The sequence below is a fragment of the Trichechus manatus genome, unplaced genomic scaffold (genome assembly GCF_000243295.1).
Source record: "Trichechus manatus latirostris isolate Lorelei unplaced genomic scaffold, TriManLat1.0 scaffold00001, whole genome shotgun sequence".
Lineage (NCBI taxonomy): Eukaryota > Metazoa > Chordata > Mammalia > Sirenia > Trichechidae > Trichechus > Trichechus manatus.
The window spans coordinates 36,477,196-36,498,632 of record NW_004443937.1 but is presented as its reverse complement, the minus strand read 5'-3'; the positions used below and the strand labels follow the sequence as shown (position 1 = coordinate 36,498,632).

General features: G+C 36.9%; 1 protein-coding gene across 1 annotated transcript in view; it reads left to right on the top strand.

Moving 5' to 3' along the window:
* Positions 1 to 21,437, top strand: part of DNAH12 (dynein axonemal heavy chain 12) — a 197,258-nt gene that overhangs the window by 121,060 nt on the left and 54,761 nt on the right. Inside the window, exons 44-53 of the mRNA XM_012555870.2 lie at positions 4,450 to 4,583; positions 6,046 to 6,208; positions 6,939 to 7,019; positions 7,368 to 7,544; positions 10,661 to 10,792; positions 12,212 to 12,301; positions 12,977 to 13,117; positions 14,635 to 14,876; positions 15,890 to 16,037; positions 16,347 to 16,492. Coding sequence (XP_012411324.1) covers positions 4,450 to 4,583; positions 6,046 to 6,208; positions 6,939 to 7,019; positions 7,368 to 7,544; positions 10,661 to 10,792; positions 12,212 to 12,301; positions 12,977 to 13,117; positions 14,635 to 14,876; positions 15,890 to 16,037; positions 16,347 to 16,492 — 1,454 coding nt within the window. The remainder of the gene's footprint in view (positions 1 to 4,449; positions 4,584 to 6,045; positions 6,209 to 6,938; positions 7,020 to 7,367; positions 7,545 to 10,660; positions 10,793 to 12,211; positions 12,302 to 12,976; positions 13,118 to 14,634; positions 14,877 to 15,889; positions 16,038 to 16,346; positions 16,493 to 21,437) is intronic.

Below are 21,437 nucleotides of genomic sequence, written 5' to 3'. Positions count from 1 at the left end.
TGATCCCCACAAAGAAGTCACACTCTAGTCTGGAAGACAGAGAAGCCAGTCAGCAAACCAGCAGTGACAGTTATAGAAACGAGCCATAATCTTGGCGTGCAAAGGGTGTGTATATGAAGACAATAAATCTCTGAAGTATGAAGATGAATTAGTTACATATGTGCAAAGATAGAAGGGTGGGGAGAGCATGGCTCATTTGGGCAACTGCAAAGAGTTTGGTATAGCAGGCTGGCAATGAGGAAGACAGGGGATAAGCTGGAGCTTTGGATAAGTGCCAGTTTATAAAGGGGTTGGTAAGGTGTGCCTACGAATTTGGTTTTATCCCAAAGATATTGCAGAGTATTAATATATTTTTAGCGAATCTATATTTTAGGAAAAAGCCTCTTGGAGACTGAGTGGTAGATGAATTGGAGTGGGACAAAACAAGAGGCAGGAATTTTAGTTATGCCAGCAGCAATGATGAAGGCCATTGCTTCACTTAACCTTAAGGCAAATTGTTGTTGCCTGTATGAGACCATCAAATATTTATACCATTGAGAACAATAGCTCATGGTGCCTTCTATTTAACTGTTTTATGCCCGATAGAATGTGTGCTGTAGATTGACCCTGGATATTTTCTTTTAAAAGGAAATTTCTGATACTAATTTATGTTATTCTCTTTTGCCTGTTTGTTATCAATTGCACATTTGAAAAACAAACTCTGCCCATTTGAGGATTGCACATAGATTTAGCTGGTGAATGTTTTTGTATTAATACAACAATAAAAGCTATGTGGAATGGTTTTGGTTTATACAAACTCCATCTTAATATTGCTTCCATTAAATAGCCAAAAGGAAAAACAAACAAAACCTGCCTAACCGTAGTTTTTGTGAAACCTTATAAATACAATTCTACTACTTCTGGATACCTTTTTCATAACCATAAGACTTTCAGTTCTATTATAAGTGAGTCATACTTGTTGAGGAAAATTAGAAAAAGAGAAAAGCAGAAGCTGCAAATAAATAAGGGAGATTAAGTGGAGAGCAGAAGCATAAAGATGACACAGTAAGCCCTGGAGAGAAAGCCTGTGTCACAGGGGCTGAAGGCGTTGTTTGGGGCGTGGGTCTATGAAACTTAGGAACTGAGCGTAAACCACTGTGTGTCACACAGTCAGAGAGGCACTGACTGTTTGGATAGCTCTCTAGTCTCCTAAGTAGGGTGTACACTTACCAGGGGTGCCAAAACAATTCAGAGGATAAAAGAAGGAATCATTGGAATGCTTTTGTATGAAGTATTTCATATGAATTGACACTGACACCCTTACTCAGTTTGTATGTCAGATGATCATGTGTCATAGGTGATATACAAGATTCCCTGAGGGATTCCTGCAATGAACTGAAAGTGTAATACCTAATGCAAGCCTCAGTGGACAGTAAGAGAATGGCATAAACTAGCATGACCTGACTTGAGCTCTTTGTCAACCACATCATGAGACAAAAACAATGACTGCTTAACAAGATCTGACAAGAAGCTGGTAAACAATAATTTAAGAAGGCTATTTGGAATATGAATTTACATCAACGGTTTAAACAATAAACCTTACCCTCAGGGTATATCATGTCTTGCAATACTACTAGCTTATGATGGCATAGGAGGTACTGTTGGTTACCTACCCAACAGCCATTTTCTTTACCCTCCATCCTTGCTGACAGAATTCTGATTTTGTCTGAGAAATCACTTTACGTAGCCGTGTGCCACAGGAGTTGATTCACGACTGGTCTACGTTAATAATGGTGCTCTTATTCCTCTTGCTAGTGATTGGTTTATGCATGAGCCTATGCATGGCCCATTCCTTGTCAATGGGTCCTGAGGCAAAATCTTCTGGGGAGCTTTGGGGAAAAGTTTGCTTCACTATAACAAGAATCACATGGTAGAAAAAGGGCGTTTTCTGTCAACCTTGTTGTTTGAGGATGTGATGCCTAGAGCTACAGCAGTAATCTTGCATCTTGATGGGACAAGCCCAAGGGTAAAATAAAGTGTGCTGAGAATGTGTAGAGCAAAAAGGTGGAAAGAACCTGGATTCTTGGATATGGTTGGGCTTCTAAATTAAGCAGCTTTGGAAAGTCTCTACTTCTTATTATTTAAGTCCCTTTGTTTGAAGACACGGTATAACTGGTATTCTGTCACTTTAGCCATAAACATTCTACTGCTACAGCTGTAATTAAACCTTTTTGATTAGCAGGATATTTTAAAGTGAAGCACCCGGAACACATAGACAAGCCTCTGTAATGTTTTCAGTGATTTATAAATGAAACGATAGTTAATCTAGCATTTTGAAAAATTTCACTGATCTTAATAATAAATATTTATAAGCTTTTTGAGGTTAAAAATATATTAATACAATAATACCACATCGATGTAATCTATTAATAAATATGTACACACTGGCAATATGTGCCCAAAACTTTTTTATTAATGGGGTGCTTGACCAAAAAAGTTTGAATTTCACTGGGATAGAGGGCCAGACACTGAAAAACTGCTCTTAATATTCATACTGTCTGCTACTAAGGAAAAAATCTACAAGCTTCTGGAGAATATTCTAATGAGTAGGTGATGATTAATTATTGATATAACAAATTATTTTATCAAATAAATATTTCAAGTATTTATTGGCAAGTGCTGTTTTAGGTACTGAAGATACAGCAGTGAGAAAAGCAAAGTCCCTGCTTTCATGGGTTTGACATTTTAGTAAGGGGGAGACAGAAAAATAAATATATGTCAGGTGCTGGTAAGTGCTAAGAGGAAAATCAGGATAAGGGACAGAGTAATGAAGGAGGGAGCCATGCTTTAGAAAGAGTAGTATGGGAATGCCTTTCTTTTTTTTTAAATTCTTTTATTTTCGTTGCTGTTGTTGAGAATATACACAGCAGAACATAAACCAATTCAACAGTTGCTACATGTACAATTCAGTGACATTGATTACATTCTTCAAGTTGTACAACCATTCTCACCCTCCTCTTCCAAATCGTTCCTCCCCCATTAAGATAAACTCACTGCCCCAGACATTTTCTATCTAATATTTCCAGTTACTGTTGTCAGTTTTATCCCATATAGATAGCTCTTTAAAAGGGCACAATGCTCAAAGCAGCCATTGTTTACTAATTAAGCTAAACTATTGTTTGATTTAAGAAAGACTTCAGGGGATATGTTTGGTTTAAGGTTTAAAGATTATCTCAGGGCAGTAGTTTCAGGGATTCATCTAGCCTCAGTGACTCTAGAAAGTCTGGATTCCATGAGAATTTTAAATTCTGTTTTGCATTTTCCCCCTTTTGATCAGAATTCTTCTATAGAATCTTTGATCAAAACATTCAGTAATGGTAGCAAAGGAGGCAGTGGTTCATGGAGGCAATTAGCCACGCATGGGAATGCTTTTCTGATAAGTTGGCATTTGAGCAGATAACTGAAAGAAGTGAGGGAGTGAACCATGTGGAAGTCTGCGGGAAGAGGGTTCTAGTTAGAAGGAACAGCAAATTCAAAGGCCAAGAAGCAGGAGTGCACTTGACATATTCCAGGAAAAGCAAAGGAACTCTTTCACCAAGATGGAGAAAGACTGATGAATAAGCAGATTTGTGGGGAGATAATTAGAAGTTAAGCTTTGGACATTATAACAGTTAAGAATTGTGATGGTGTACTACTAACAGAAACCCAAACTAAACACATAGGGTTTTTTCTCTCACAGAGAAAAAATTTAAAGGTAAGCAGAATGTGGCTTTTGTGACTTAACGAAGTCATCAGGATTCCAGATTCTGTGTTTACTCTCCTTAGCATGTGGTTTCCATTCTCAAAACTACCTTATGGTCCAAGGCCACTGGGGCTCCGCCTTTCACATCTGTGTCTCAGGCAGGAAGTAAAAGAATGGAGGGTAGGGCAAAAAGGACACATGCCAGCTCTCTGTAACCCTCCTAAAGAGCCTTCTCTGAAGTCCCCACCTAACATCTGTTTATATGTCATCAGCCACTCTGAATTGCAAGGGAGTCTAGGAAATGTAGTCTTTTAGCTGGGCATATTGCTATGTAGAATAAAATGGGAGTTCTACGGAAGAAGAGGCTAGTAGATATTGGGTGAGCAACTACCAGTCTCTGCCAGTGCCATAATGAATCCGGGATTCCTATTAGATGTTCAAATGGAACAGGTGGGAAAGCAGTGAAATGTATCTTCGATAAGCAAAATATCCTTGACCCTTCCTTTATGTTGTATGTTGTCTTTATTTTTAATTTTAGTGTATAAAAATATTTATTAAATCTTTCAGAGATTTACTTGTGACCTCTGTCCCCCTACTTCTATTATTGGAGAAAATAGTATTAAATTTCTCAATCCCAAATTCTTCTCCTATAGGAGGACACTTATCCAGTTGAAGTGGGACTACTTGTCTTAAATTTCATAGTAAGTGTTTCTTTTTCTCATTTTTAGCCATGGCCTGAAGATGCTCTTGAACTTGTAGCTGTGAAATTCTTAGAGACACTGGAGCTCACTGAGGTTGAACGACAAGAAGTAGTTCCAATCTGTAAATACTTCCACACCTCCGTTATGGATCTTTCAGAAAGGTTAATGTTAATAAATTTTAATTGATGACTATGCTTTGCATTTTAAGGCATCTCTTTTTGTGAAGGTTCAAATTTTTAATATGATTTCTATGTCTTCTTAAATATTTCCTATCACTTAATTAGTTAAGACCCTCAGCTTACAAGTATTAGAAAGCTACTTGATCTAACTTTAACAAAAGGGGGAGTTTGTTATAAAGATAGGTCCCTGTGTAGCACAAATGGTTTATGCTTGACAGCTAACCTAAAGGTTGGCAATTTGGACCCACCCAGCAGCACCCTGGAAGAAAGGCCTGGCAATGTGCTTCTGTAAAGATTACAGTCAAGAAAACCCTATGGAACAGTTCTACTCTGTAACACATGGGGTCATCATGAGTCAGAATCAGTTCAACGGATACACGAGTGTCTCACAAAGCTTAAGGGAAATAATACAGCTAGATCGCAGAAGTGACTGGAAGCAGGAGTAGAAAGTCAATCAGAAACCCAGAAATGCTTTTTCTCTGTTTCTCATCCCTGCTTCTGTCTGGGCTTCTCCTTTCTTCTTTCTCTTTGCAGACTGACTTTTCTACCTCCCAGTGCGTATGGAAGAAACTGCCTCTCAGCTCTTAAGTTTATGTCCTGCAGTTCCAGCTATAGGCAGAGACTAACTGGCTGCTTGCGGCTTCCTATTCTGAAGTTCTAGAAAAGAAAATGTGATTAGCCTTGTTTGTGCCCACTGCCCACCCCTAGTCCCATCAGCTATGGTTACGTTAGGGTGGCAGGCTTCACAGGCCAAACATTGCTGCCAAGGCATTGGATGGCAGTTCTCAGAGATAGCACTATAGATACCCTAAAGAGTCTGTTTTACCGCTGTTCATCTCTAAAATCCTCATTTCAAAAGCATGAAGCCAAAGTACTCATGGTATATTGTCTATCCAGAGTCGTACACCCAGCCGGCACGGTTGGCTTGGACAGGGGTGGGCTCAGGCCTGCTTACTTGTCACAAAACATTATGGCTTCCAGTACTTCCACGTGCGTGTGTAGTAGTGGTGTACATCTGGTCAGATCCCATTCAGCCAACGTAGGATGTACGTGTGCAAGGCACACTAACTCGTGCTTGCTGTCTTATCTCCAATCCCCTTTCCTGTTATATTTGCCCAGCTTACACAATATCTTGGGCCCCTTACAGGGTTTGATCTTCCTGGCTTATGAAACATGTAAAAAGACATGTATCTTTCTTGCTGTAGTTCACCTTTGATAGACATCTTCATTGATTTGTGCTTTTAAAATACAATCTCACTGTTATTTGATATTTTTTAGACAAAAAGTTAGGATGTGGTTATGGGTAGACTTCTAAAGTTTTATGAAGTTCAAATACTCAGCAGCTTCTGATAAAAATTAATCTTTTTTCTGAAATGTTTGCTGTTAATGTTGTACTGAATTTACGTCACTTTGTGAAACCCACTGTCATCTGCCTCCCTTTCAGGTTCTTGCAAGAGTTGGGGCGGCACAACTATGTGACTGCTACTTCTTATCTTGAACTTATTGCCTCATTTCAGCAGCTTTTGACAAAGAAACGACAAGCGGTCATGAGTGCCAAACAACGATACACAAACGGACTTGACAAATTAGCTTTTGCTGAATCTCAGGTAAATTTGATTAGCTGCTCAAAATGGCAATAAATAATAGGAAATAGAAGAAATAACAATAGCTATGATTTATTGAGATTGTATTGTGTGGTGGGCACTGTGCTATGTACTTAACCTGCATTCCTTCAAATATTCCTCACAAAAACTCCATGAGGTAGACGTTTTTATGACTCTCCTTTTACAGATGAGGTAAAGCGAGTTTTAGAGAAGTTGAATGCTGCCCAGATTACACAGACTCAAATACATCCTGTTTTATTTTTAATTAATGTTTTGACATTTGAGAGGATAGAACAAGTCTGGGTTGACTTTTTATTATAACCTTTGGTTAAATATAAGATTTGGGATTTTTTAAAAAATGAGTTCAGTGTAATAACACCTATTAACATTAGCTAAATATAAATAACAGATGTTTGGACAGTTCATCTTTGCGTTGTACATCATGCGTAGAGTATAATAGGCATACCCTGAGCCACCACCCTCTTTCTGTCTGCATTTCTTCTATGACAACTGAAGTCTCCCACTGCCCTGTCACACACTCAAAGAAGATAAAGTCTTTTGTAAAGAAAACTGGCCATAGTCTCATGGTTTTGTTTATCGTGCAAAGAACTATAAGGAAAGGTTAAGATTTTCCAGCCCGGACACTTTATGGTACATTTAAGTTTCTATTTTCTGTGTTTTGTTTCCATAGCTATTGTAGCTATGGAAGTGTAATGGCAAACTATCTGTTTAGGTTGGTGAAATGCAGTTGGAGCTTGTTGAATTACAGCCCAAATTGGAGGAAGCTAAAATTGAGAATGCACGTATGATGCAGGTAGAGTATCCTGAAATTTTTTCTATTGATGTCAAAAAACAACTGAAATATGTAAAATTAGTCTTGAAAATAAGCCTTAATTTAGATTTTAAGGTGTTTCCCATTCCTATTGAGTGGCTATCTTATTGAGTCCCGTGTGAGTTCTGTCATTTTTGAGAGGAGGTGGGAAGCCCATTACAAAATTAGGTCACATATATTTGCATTTCTTCTCACCCTATCCTGAAACCTTCTACCCTTCAAAATGATGTGTTGGGCTCCCTAGTTTTCAAATATTCACTTTGTCTCTGAGACTGAGAAAGCAATAGGATGTTTAAGGAATTGCCTTTATTTTTTCTTTCTTTTGTTTAGATTATCGAGATAGAGTCTGCACAAGTGGAAGCAAAAAGAAAGTTCGTGAAATTGGATGAAGAGATAGCCAGTGGGAAGGCTGAAGAAGCCCAGGCTCTGAAAAACGAGTGTGAAAGTGATCTAGCTGAGGCGATTCCAGCCTTGGAAGCAGCTCTGTCTGCCCTGGATACGCTAAAGGCACGTGTTTGAATTACCTGCCGTGTGTCTCATAAACAAAGTAAAACTCTGTACAGGTACCAGGTTAATTAGGTATAGCTCCAATTCAGTGGGTGGTACCCACCCCCCCACCCCCTGGCCCCAGCTACCTGCAACTTGTCTCTTAACAGTTCTCGTATATTGTTAGTTTTACATTTTTGGCTTTCATATTATATTTATGATTTTCATTCAGGATGTTCCAGTGGGGATGGGGTAAAGGGTCTCTGAGAGGCCAGAGTGGTTCTGTACATGGACTAGGAGGCATACCCTTCTGCATCCTGCTTGGCATGGATGTACAGAAAAATTCTAGTCATTTCCAGTACAGCTGTGGTTAGCATCTGTCTGCATTACACTGTATTGTATATGACATTTTTACAGGGTCTTCAGGCAAGACTGGACCAATAGGAGAGGAGAGACAGCGTCTGTTGACTGGGGAGACTCAGTGTAGTGTGCTGGTTCAGGATATTCAGATCCCATTCTTTGCCTTATTTCCTAATCACTGCCCTAACTTTCATGTAAGAGACCTGTCAAGGCTGTGAATTCAACCTGTGGTTAATCCGGCATCTCGCAGAATCAGACTATCTGATTTTCAGTCATATCAGCCCTGTAGTGATAAGAGAAGAGATTATTTTAGGATATTTTGAGGAACTTCCTAGTGCTCTTGCTGTGCCTTGAACCAGGAATTTAAAACCCGAGCTTATTTTTGCTTCTTTTATGCTCTTTGGCACAGTTAAAAGCCGCATGCAACCCTTTGTCATTCTCGTCTTAAAGGTCTATCACAGCAGCCACTCAGCCTGACAAAGCCTTGTCACTCTGGTGTAGGTGACCATGAGTATTCAGTCAAGTAACTGTTTTACCACTGTGTGTCATGGACTTCCAGCACTCCATCCTGTGATACTCACGGGATCCTTGATGCCTTCAAACCCCACCAGTTCAGGTGGTTAATATTACATTCCCATTTCTTTGAGAGTCTGTTGCTTGCAGCCTTCCTGATACCAAGTACTATTTTTTGTTTTGCTTAGATTTTTAAAGTTGTTTTTTTTTTTTTTTAAATTATAGGTAATACATGCTTTTTGTAAAATACACGTAATACACAGAAAGGAATAAAGAGGAAGCAAACAGCTACCTATTATCAACAATTTCTTCCTTCCCAAAATAACCACTGTGAAAACTGTGGAGGTGTCTGTCCTTACAGACTTTTAAAATGTAGCGTGTGGATAATTTTTTAAAATAATTTATTTTATTTTTGTTGTTGCAGTTGAAAATATACATAGCCAAACCTACACCAGTTCAACAATTTCTACATGGACAATTCAGTGATGTTGATAACATTCTTCAAGTTGTGCAACCATTCTACCTTCCTTTTCCAAATTGTCCCTCACCAATTAACATAACTTAATGCCCCCTAAGCTTCCTATCTAACCTTTTGAGTTGCTGTTGTCAATTTGATCCCATATAGATAGTTCTTAAAAGAGCACAGTACTCAAGGCAGACATTCATCACTGTTTAAGCTAAATTATTGTTTAGTTTGAAGAATACTTCCTAAATATTGTTTTATATGAGTTTAGGGTTCAGTTGCAGAGAAGACAATCAATTCTATTTATTAAAAGCAGACAAGGATTCTTTAGGGAATTTCACAAATGGATTACAGAATTGTTGGATGGACTAAAGAATTAGATCATAGGCTAAGCTGCCAGGAATGACTTCCAAAGCCAAGTTGTGGAAATGGTCTACCAGAGGAGCAGCCCCTTTGAGTCCAAAGCCTGTAGAGCCTTCCTGCAGAGATGCTGGCTCCAGAACCATACCGCCTCTGCCATAACGCAGAAAGGCAAAACAGACACCTCGAGCCCTGCTGTGCTCTGCATTTGTTCAGTCTGAGTTCTCGTACCACTCAATGATCTGATGGTGGAAACTGATTCCCATCCCCAAGTCTAGTTGCATGGGAAACTAAGATATATAGTTGTTAGTTTTCCAGCATTTGCACTGTTGTAAGAGATGTCAGAAGGGTGTTGGAGTAATAAGTGAATCCACAGTATCTGTCATAACAATATATACCTTTTTAGAAAATAAGTTTGGAATTGAAATCTACCTTTCTTTAATTCCTTAGATAAAATTAATATTGTATATAAACAAATATAGAATTCTTTGTCTAAATTAAGGTTTCTTAATCTGTGTTCCATGTGTGGCTTGGTATGCGATTATATGCAGATTTTGTGTATATGTGCAAATATTTTTTCTGGAGGGTTTATAGTTTTCATCATATTCTCATAAGGATCCATGAACCTCAAAATGTTTTGGAACCATTGATCTTAATCTATGCTAAATTCTCTTTGGCTAATTCTTTCATGTTCCGATTATTAATAGATATTCGCGGCTGTTTCTTCTCATTTTGAGTCGTGCCACATGAGCAAATGAAGGTCCCTAAAACTTGATTCCATCCACGTCATTGAGGTCAACTCTACTATGAGAAGGCAGCTCTTCTCCAGTTGTATTTTGAGTGCCTTCCAACCTGAGGGGCTCATCTTCTGGCCCTATCCCAGACAATGTTCCGCTGCTATTCATCAGATTTTCACTGGCCAGTTCTTTCAGAATTAAACCACCAGGTCCTTCTTCCTAGTCTGTCTTAGTCTAGAAGCTCCACTGAAACCTGTCCACCGTGGGTGACCCTGCTAGTGTTTGAAATATCGGTGGCATAGTGTCCAGCGTCACAGAAACACACAAGCCACCACAGTATGACAAACTGACAGATAAGTGGTAAAGCAGAGGGGTCAGCCAAAGAGAGGAAGACCCTCCATGAGATGGATTGACACAGTAGCTGCAATGATGGGCTCAAGCATAGTAACTATCGTGAGAATGGCACAGGACCAGGCAGTGTTTCCTTCTGGTGTATGTACATAGGGTCGCTATGAGTCGGCACTGACTTGATGGCACCTAATAATAATAAAATAATATAGTAATTCATTCACAACCATGCAAAGCAAAAAATGATTACAATTCCAAATGAAAAGAGATGCTTTTATTATGCTTCGATATTACTTTTAAAATCTCATTGTTTAAAAGTAAACTGTTCTAAAGATGCCTGCTTTCTTTTGATATAGCCAGCTGACATTACCATCGTGAAATCAATGAAAAATCCTCCATCTGGTGTTAAACTAGTTATGGCTGCTATTTGTGTCATGAAAGATATAAAACCAGAAAAAATTTCAGATCCATCAGGAAGTGGAGGCAAGGTAATAACCGAGCACAGATTTAAATCATATTCATGAATGTACAGAACACATTAGCAGCAACTGTTATTAAATTAAATGTCCACGGTACCAGGGAAGAAACATTGTTTTCCAGATTGAATGGATTTGATATAAGATATGGAAAACACTATCACTATCCCTATGTCCTCCAGAGTAAAGCTAAGGCAGTATGGCGTCAAAAATGTGGTCCCAGTTGCGCCCATCTTCTTTTCCACCTATGCAGGACTCTCCACTATAATGGGACTGGGATTGAATGAACACTGAGATTTACCTGCTTTCCTAGCTAAGATTCTCGAGAAAGTGATATATAACAGATAGATGTTGTTTCTTAGCGTTCAAAAAATTCTGCAGAGTTAGGAATTATAGTGAAGTTGTTAGAAGCATGTGCTCTGGAGCCAGGATGCCTGTATTCAGAAATCCTGACCCCGCAGCAGTGTGATCTTAGGCAAGGTGCTTAGCCTCTCCAGACCTCTGTTAAGAGAGGATAATGATAGTACCTACTTCACAAAGTTGCTATGAATTAGATTAGTGAATACATATAAAACTCTTACATATAAAGCCTCGGAAACAATAAGCTCACAGTAAAAGTTAGCTGTCATTACTATTGTTTCGTTATGACATTTATTCAAGGATATATTTCTGAAAAAGGAAGTCATAGTATCCATCCTAAACTAAATGTATAGACTTACTTTCTTTACAGGTCTTTACAATACTTGGGATGGAGATTTTTTTGGCTGTTCGGTCTTCCATAGCAATAATAAAGAAAGTAAATAGGTTCTCACCTTATCAAGTTATTCTCATTTGTTCTCTCTCTGTGTGTTGCACACACACACAGGTCAGGCTTCTGTAAGCAGGAGAATGGATGTTCAGGTAGTTCTTCAACATCTTTAATCAGCATACGTAGCCTGTGCCTCATCTTATATCTGGCAGAGCAAAGTGTCATCTCTGGCTTTCTGCTTTCTCTTCTTTCTTTTACTGGGAGGTCCTAGGTAGGTGAGGCTGTCTATAAGAAAAACGTTTGCTAACATTCTAGTTTGGAAGAGTCAAAGAATAAAGGAAAATAAAAGTTGATATAATAAAAATTTATTTTCTTATATGAAATTAATATGGTAATTATGCAAGTTGCTTTTTAAAAAATTTTCAAGAGAAATAATCACATCGTTTTCCTTTCGAAGTTTAATTTTTTGATAATAAAGCAACCTATATTTTTATGTTCATAAATGAAATGTTTCATATATTTAACATGTTCTTGGGGACTCTTTATTTCTAAGGAAATGTAAGTTGATATTTTGAAAGTATATAAATAGTTTCCCTAGATAAATATCTTAAACTTCAAGAAAAAAATTATATTGAGCATCTCTAATTGTACATTTAATAGGTTTCCATACATTTTATTTATAGATATTAGATTACTGGGGACCTAGCAAAAAACTTCTGGGAGATATGAATTTCCTAAGAGATTTGAGAGAATATGACAAGGACAACATTCCAGTGAGTGTTTCATTGGATTTTTTCCTACAAATGTAACTTTGCCAAGATGTATAAGATCTTTAGCATTATGCAATGTTACATAAAATAAAATATAAGAAGATAATTCATTTTAGGAGAAGATAATATATAAAGTGATATTACATTTATTAATGACTATATTATGAATCTAGATTCTCAGAATGTATAATACCACTACTCTTTCAGGCTGTTAGAAAGTCATTTAATAAACTATTGTTTAGTGTATTATTGACTTGACTATTATTGACTTAGTGTATTTACAAGTGTCTTCTTGTAATAAATAGATTATTTATTAAGGAAACTGATACACAAACCTATGTAAAATAAAAATATATAGTGCATTTTTTCTATCTGATTTTTGTTTATTAAGGCTTAATTGTTCTCTTTCGTTGTGTTTCTATTCATTCTCCCAACATACAAGTATTTTAATTTTTTTTGAAGAGACGTCTTACCTTAATATCTGTAATAAGTTTACATATTTTGTTCACTTGTGTTTCTGTTACAGTTGTGCTTATTTTAAAACTATCTCATAGTATTTATTTGGATTTTTAATGGCAACACTGTTTTCTACAAATATTTTTATTATGTATTTTTTTTTTCATTTTTTGATTAAGTGATATATGTTGAAATTTTAAAATCTTAATCTGTGTTGTGTAGGTGAGTGTTATGCAGAAGATTCGTGGTGAATATTTAACCAATCCTGAATTTGATCCACATAAGATTGCTAAAGCTTCTTCTGCAGCCGAGGGTCTATGCAAGTGGATCATGGCTATGGAAGTGTATGACAGAGTTGCAAAGGTATTTTGAGGATTAGTACATTCATTTTCTACTAAATATTCCCAGAAATTAAAATCTATGCATATATTTACTAATTAAGCAGTTTCTAAAAGTGATTCCAGGAAGACTTTGTCCTGATGCAGTATAGTCATCAGACCCTAACTGAGTACCTAGTAGATGAAGATAATACTGTGTGTGACATAACCTAGTTGGGGTTGTGTGGGTGATAGTGCTGCAGGAGCAGGGGCGCTCATTGGAGTTGGCCAGACCTATGTCTATAAGGATCTGGGCAAAGGGGAATTAATGTTTGATGAGGGTAAGCAGAAGCAAAGAAAAATGCAAAACATCAAAGGCAAAGAAGCAAACTGAAAATATACTGGAACTGGGATAAAAGAGAGTTAAGAAGATCCAGTAGGGTTAGAGGGCAGAGCATGGGAAGATCTCCTGAAGCAATGGCATGCATCGATAGGGAACCGTTTATAGAGACCCACTGAGAATTCCTGGGAGAGCGGAAAATGGTTCAGAGCATTTTGTAAATTCAGCTAGCAAAGGACCAGAGAGCCAGGTATGTCTTCTAGTAGCTTGCAGAATTCTACCTATGGAAGCAGAAAATACAGATAAAAAGGCAGATGAAAATACATGGTAGTACTACTTGTTTAGAACAAGCTCAGAGGAGAGAATGCATGATCAGGCTGTAACAACTGGGAAAGGCGATGCAACATGTGCCTGTAGAGTGGTAAGGATTTGATTGTTAGTTTCAAGGTCTGGATAGGTATAAACCTATTAAAGAAATAAAATTAATTTTATCTGGGATGTCTTTCCATTGAACATCTTGTCCCTCCCCACAGTAGTCTCATGGCAGGTGGGCTAGTTCTCAACTCTGCTAATTTCTGCATGTGCCACACAGCATGTAGAAGCTGCTGAATCTCTTCTACACAGCACAGAAGCCAAGGCACTCAGGGTTTCCCCTGCCTGCTCACTCTACACTTCCACCCTGCTATTTTTATTCTGATGCAACTGTCCCATGTTATTGCAGAAAGGTTGAAGGCAGTTATCCAGCAAGACCTCCTCTGAAGTCAAAAGTAGGAAGTAGAGCTGTCCACTTCCTATCAACTTATTTAACACATTTCCTCTCCGGGATTTCACAGACTGGGGGTGGGGGGGAAAGGCACATTCATGTATTTTCAACACTTATTATTCCTGTTACATGCTTTTCTCTTTTTTTGGCAAAAGTTGAGTGGCAACTTTTCATGATTTTGAGACAAAATTCAAACTATTTGTGACATTGTGCTAGTCCATAATTTATATAGTTTATAGGTGACAGTTTTCTAGTCCAGAATGATTTATAGATTTTATAAAATATATAGGTATTTTATTTCATTTGTGCATTAAAATATGATATAGGATTTATGATAAAATGTTTATTTTATATAATTTATTATTATAATGTATTCCTAATGCATAATATCTATAAAGGAATTATATAGATATCGATTTATATGCTACACATCAAATCTGCATGTATTGTTTCCAAACAGGTGGTGGCCCCTAAGAAAGCCCGCTTAGCAGAAGCACAGAAGTCCTTAGGTGAGACCATGGGTCTTTTAAATCAGAAGAGAGCTGAACTGGCAGAGGTAGAACATCACGTGGAAAATTTGCAAAAAACATTTTTGGAGAAAACTGAGGAAAAAGCTCGTTTAGAAGACCAGGTGGAACTTTGTGCTAAGAAACTGGAAAGGGCCTCAAAACTCATCGGAGGACTGGGTGGAGAAAAGTCAAGGTCAGGGTTCTTCTCGTTTTAATAGGATTTTAAGAATGACAGGCTTGAATATGTGGCCTTTTTGGATATTTATTACAGTTATTGATTTTTAAATGGCTGGTTGAAATATTGGACATTCTATACGGCACCTAGTCTGGCCTCTAAAACAGGAATGTCAATCAATGTTAGGATGTGTTTGTACCTTGCTTTCAAATTGTTCCACCAAAAAAAAAAAAAAAAAAAAAGGCTAATGATAATTTTTTTAATCTAAGTGGTATGTGGGTGTTCATTGTACAATTCTTTCCATTTTTCTGTATGTTCAAAATTTTTCATAATAAAATATGTAAGGTTGGTTAAAATTTATTTCTACGGACATAATAGCTGACATTATGTAACAAAACCAATTAGCTTTATTGTAATATTTTTATTTAGACTGGCCAGCCAGCTATCTCATTTAATTAATTATATTTGTTGAATGAGTAGCATGATAAGGTAATTATGTCATTGAGAATATTTTGCAGTGCTGATTAGATGATTTTGGAATGTACTTTTTTTTATTATAAGAGTTTCATTAAATAGAAAAAATATCAACCTTAGCAATCGTATATCAACTTCTATATAACTTAAATAACTTAAATACAATAAACTGGAGATGTTCCTGTGTTTTACACCCTAACAATAAACACTAAAACAAGTAGCAGGGCCACTAGATTGAATCATACTGGAAAAAATTATTAGGCAAAATGCTCATCTTTTTTTGTTTGCTTTGGTTTTTGCTTATTCAAGAAGTCCTACAAGAAATGCCTAATAGTCTACTAATAAAAAGTGGATTGTCATTTATATATCACAGATATGTACTATATAGCATTGTAGAGCCGGAAGGGACCCAACCTTCTCATTTTACATATAAGCAAATGCCCAACATTTCCAAGCTTTTTGTTATAGAATTTGGACTAGAGGTCTCTTGCTCTTTCAATTACTGTCTTCCATCATTCTTTATTGTGAGTCTGTCTTGCCTTTGGTTAATGGTACAGATGGGCTCAAGCTGCAAATGACCTTCAGACAACATATGAAAATTTGACTGGTGATGTCTTAGTATCTGCAGGAGTAATAGCCTACCTTGGCGCTTTCACTTCCGGCTTTCGACAAACATGTACGCAAAATTGGAGCATGTTGTGCAAGGTACTGGTTTTCTATTTAATAAGTTTCTTTCTAGTACATTCAAAGTACGTTTTGGGATATTTGGGGAAAAGGATGATAATAAGGACAGAGAAGGGAAGAAATCACTGAAAATATAGAGTCCTTTTTTTTTTTTTTTTCTTCCCCTTCAATCAGGAAAATTCTTCCATAGCCCAACTTTCAATTCAGTTTTTTTTCTGTTCTTTAGAGTTATTAAATAATACCTCCTAATGACAATCAATATTTTAATTTTTAAAATATTTAAATCAACAAGATTAAAGAAAATCTCAGATTTTTGTTTATTTCTTACAGGAGAAAAAAATCCCATGTTCAGAGGAGTTCTTGTTGAGTAAGACCCTGGGTGATCCTGTAAACATTAGAGCTTGGAATATTGCTGGATTGCCAACAGATACTTTCTCCATTGATAATGGAGTGATTGTTAATAACTCCAGGCGCTGGTAAGAAACAAAGGATTTATTTTTTCCATTATTTTATTTGAAAATTTTCAAACACATGGAAAATTGAAAGAATTTTACAGTAAGCACCCATGTAGCTACCACCTCCTAGATTTTGCAATTAACATTTTATTAATTTGCGGCTTTATCACATATCTATCCATCCATCAGTGCATCTTTTTTTATACATTTCTGTGTAAGTTGCAAACAAGTTATACTTGCCCCAAATACTTCAGCATACATATCATTACCGAAAGTTCAATATTTTTTTCTTTTGAGTTAAAATTTACATACAATGAAATCCACAAAACTTCAGTATACCATTTGATGAGTTCTAACAAAAGTATACAGCTGTGCAACCTAAATCTCTATCAAGATACAGAACATAACTGTCACCCAGGAAGTTCCCTTATATCTTTTCCCAGCAAATCCCCTCCCCAACTCATCCCAGGAAATCATTGTTCTGATTATTTTCCATCATAGGTTAGTTTTGCCTGTTCAAAACTTCATGTAAATGGAATCATACAGTGTGTTTGTGTGTGTGTGTAAGGCTTCTTTCATAATGTATTTGAGATCCATCCATTTATTGCATATTTTGGTAGTTGGTTTCTATTTTTTGTTGCTGAGTAGTATTCCATTGTATGAATATATCACTGTCTATACATTGTCCTATTAATGGACACCTGAGCCCTTTCCAGTTTTTGGCTATGTAACATATTTATTTTAACTTGGTGTTTCTACCCATTTTCAAGATACTATAACTTGATAATGTATGCAGCTTCAAGATGTTTTTTCATTTGCTGTAATTAATAGTCTGATAATGTTAGGAACTTTCCAAGTGGTTTTTAGTATTATCCTTTTATTTATTTATATCACTTCGAAAAACTTGGGAAATTACTCTTACTGTAGAAGTAGTTTCCCATAGTGGTTATTTAGTCACATTGTCGTCTAATTTAAGAAACCTCTTCATGGGACCATAGCTCAAACATATTACGATAAACACTATTGAGCCCTTAGTATGCGTCAGGTATTATTCTAAGTGCCTTACATCCTCGCAGCACTCCTGTGAGTTAGGCGTTCTTATTACAGCCATTTTACTGATGAGGAAATTGAGGCACAGAGTGATTTAGTAATTTGAAATTTAGTAAGATCACTGAAGTAATAAATGGTAGAGTAAGAATTTGAATCTAGGAAATCTAACTTCTAAGTCTTTGTTCTTATGCTAGAGTGAAAGGACATGTGTAACCATAGTTTTAAGTGCTCATCCACTCAAAGTTTTATTTGAGAATGAACACCCTTAGGTTGAAACTTCTAAGCTATTAGTAAAATTTAGTATAATCTGAGAAAGAGTATATTTTAGCTATTTAAAAGGAGTGTGTTCTCAGGTGGAGTAGGGAAAGAGTTCTATTTACGTGGGAGTATTAGACTTTTGAGTCTTTATTAATTCTGTTTTAGAATCCATTTCCATTCATTTGATGGCCATTCAGATTTTTTAAATTGCAGTTCAGAAATTGCTGTTGAGTTTTCTGTAAGCCTTAATTGAAATTCAAGGACACCAGAGGTTTCTGGGTCATATGTAAACTGAGGAAAAGAGCCTGTCATTTCCTGGCAGAAAGCATTCCCGTGAAGTTACCCTCTCTACCTATTATTTTTGGACTAACTAGTCACAAGTCCATGGACTTGGTGAGTTTGGGAAGATGAATCTTTATTCTTATAGTCCTTCATGTAGATTCCACCTCTTGCCTAGTAGGCCCAGTGTGGTCATCTATGGACATCGTCCTTCTTGACACCAATATCAGTGGCCACAGAGGCTTAGTCTCCTCCCTGTACCTCCTGGCAGAAAACTCAGTAATATAGCGAATGTTAACTCTTTTGGTTACTTGCTTTAAACTATTTTAAGGGTATTTCAGAGAAAAGATGGGCCACCAGGCCTCAGAAGGTGAAAATAAGAAACCATTAGTAAATAAGGCAGCCATTATAGTCTCTCTCTTGTAGGACCTGTCTTCTGCATTATCTTCTGTGCAGCTGCTTTATTCATCTATCTCTGAAGGATAGGCTGGCTCTGTTCCTCTGCGCACATGACCACTCACTACGAAAGACTCAGTTCCTGAGTTCACAAAATGTATCAGCTGAACAATATAAGCTAACCCAAACCATTGAGTCCTAATTCTAATTCTTGTGAGAGAAAATCTAAATGGCCCAGCTTGGTACAAATATCCACCGTAGGTGTAGTCACCTATGGCTGAGGGCTAAGCTATTGTAGTAACAAACGTGGGTATTGGAGGCTAGGAGTGTAGTTCTCAGAGAAAGAGTTGTGTGAGCTGGGAAAGCAATGTCCTTTTTACAATTAGGACTCTGGTGTTTGCTTCTTTTTGCGTTTTTGGACATTATGAAAGGTAAGGATCTGATTTTATTCGTTTATTTTATAATGATAGTCACTTACCTCAGCACTACTTATTGAGTTGTCCATCCTTTCCTCACTGATTTATAATGTTATCTTTGTCACACACCAAGCCCCTGTGTGTGTTTCTGTTTTCAGTCTCATTATTCTGTTCTAGTTTGCCGTCTTTGCATCAGTGTCATACTAGCTTAATAACTATAGTTTAATATTAAGTCTTGATGTCTAGTAGAGCTGATCTCTCCATCTATAATGGACACTGTGCTGTGCTACTCAGTTCCTCATGCTGGAATTACCCTCAGGTGAAGAGAATTGTTTCACCCAAGGTCATGTTGTATTCTGGGGGTGGGTGGGTGGGACTGCATTTAGTTAATGCAGGGATATAAGGGCCTAACCCCCTCACCCTAACTGGGGACAATTCTGAAGGACCATCCCAGCTTTGGAGCTCAGCCTGAGTTGGCCAAGGCCTTTTATTTGACTGCACTGCAGCTCTGCTTCTCTTTCTGCTAACTCCTGCCTTCACAGGTCTTAATTCCAAGAGCACTCCTGAATAAACTTCCTGCATCTCAGAATCTGTTTTTTAGGGACTCCAACCTGTAACACATCTTTATCTTTTTTCAAAGTTGTCTTATATATTTTGGCCGTTTAATCTTCCCATGTGAATGTTAGGATCAGCTTATCAATTTCCATGAAAAACACGCTTGAAACTGTATTGCATTTAGAAATTATTTTTGAGTAAAATGCTGTCTTTACAATATGGAGTCTTCTCGTGTATTAATATGGTCTCTTTCTCCATTTATTTTATTTTTTAAGTAGTTTCCTTAAAATTTTAACATGCATTCCTGACTTATCACAATCTCTACCTTCGTTCTAAACAAAAATAAGGCCTGAAAACACTTTAATCTGATCATAGCTTCCTGTGTTATGTTATTATTGTCTACATTTTAGTTCCAGTTTGGTTTTATGCCTCTTATAGTTTCTTATTATTATAATTACCTTTTAAAAATGCAATCAGTGCTTATTTAGATATTCTCACATGTCTCCATTGTTCTGATATCCCTTTATTTCCTTATGGGTATAATTTTATTCTTGTTTTGTTTATTTTGTAGTATATTTTCATTTTTTAACTTTATAATTTAATAATTTCAGACTTTTATAAGTTTATGTATCATGCAAAGAATTCCTATGCGTCTTCACCCAGTCCTCAAATGTGAGCACCTTACATAACTATAGTACAGTTATCAGTATTGGGAAAGTAACATTGATAGAACACTATTATTTGACCTACAGACCTTATTTCAAATTTTTCAAATTGTCCCAACATTTCCTGTTTTGGCACAGGATGCAGTGAGGAGTACGCGGTCTATTAGTGTCGTGTCTCCTCAGTCTTCTTTAATCTGGCATGGTTCTCAACATAGTTTTTTGAAGTTACTGGCCAGCTACTTCACATAATGCCCTTCAATTTGGATTTCTATAATGTTTTCTCATGATTAAATTCAAGTAGTGCATTTTTGGCAAAAAATACCACAGAAGTTGTGTCTCCTTCTCCACACATCATATCAAGAGGCATGTGATGTTGGTTTGTCTTATTACTGGTGGTTTTAGCTTAAAGCATTTGGTTAAGGTGGTGTCTTCCAGGATTCTCCCTTGTAACTTTAATCTTATTCCCTTAGTAATTAATAAGCATCATGTGGGGAGATACTTTGATACTACGTAAATACCCAGTTTTCTTTATACTTTCCTACATGATTTTAGTTTTCATTGGTGATTCTTTCCTGGTTTAATTTTCACTAGGTGTTTGCCAAAACAGTTATTACTGAGTGTTTACCAGAGCTTTTCTAACTCCATCATTCCTTTTATATTTGTTAATTGTAATTTTGATGATATTCTGTGAAGGACAGAGCTTTCCCTTCTCCCTCAATTTATTTATCCAATTGTTTATTTATGTAAGTATACAGAGTACATCATTGTATAACTATATCATAGTTTATTCACCTATGTATCAACATTTATATTGCTTCAAATATTTTGCAATTGCAAGCAATTCTGCAATGAAATACCTTGAGAATATGTATTTTTGTATTATTGGAGGTATATCTTCAGGGTAAATTCCTAGCAATAGAATTTCTTGATCCAGTGTCTGTGTTGTTTGTTCTTGTTAGGTGCCAGTGCGTCAGTTCCAACTCGTAGTGACCCTATATACAACAGAATGAAACACTGCCTGGTCCTGTGCCATCCTCACAGTGGTTGCTGTGTTTGAGCCCATTGTTGCAGCCACTGTGTCAGTCCATCTCATTGAGGGTCTTCCTCTTTTTTGCTGACCTTCTATTTTACCAACCATGATGTCCTTCTCCAAGCACTGGTCCCTCCTGATAACATGTCCAAAGTACGTGAAACAAAGTCTTGCCATCCTTGCTTCTAAGGAGCATTCTGTCTCTACTTCTTCCAAGACAGATTTGTTCCTTCTTCTGGCAGTCCGTGGTATATTCAATATTCTTCACCAACACCATAATTCAAAGGCATCAATTCTTCTTCAGTCTTCCTTATTCA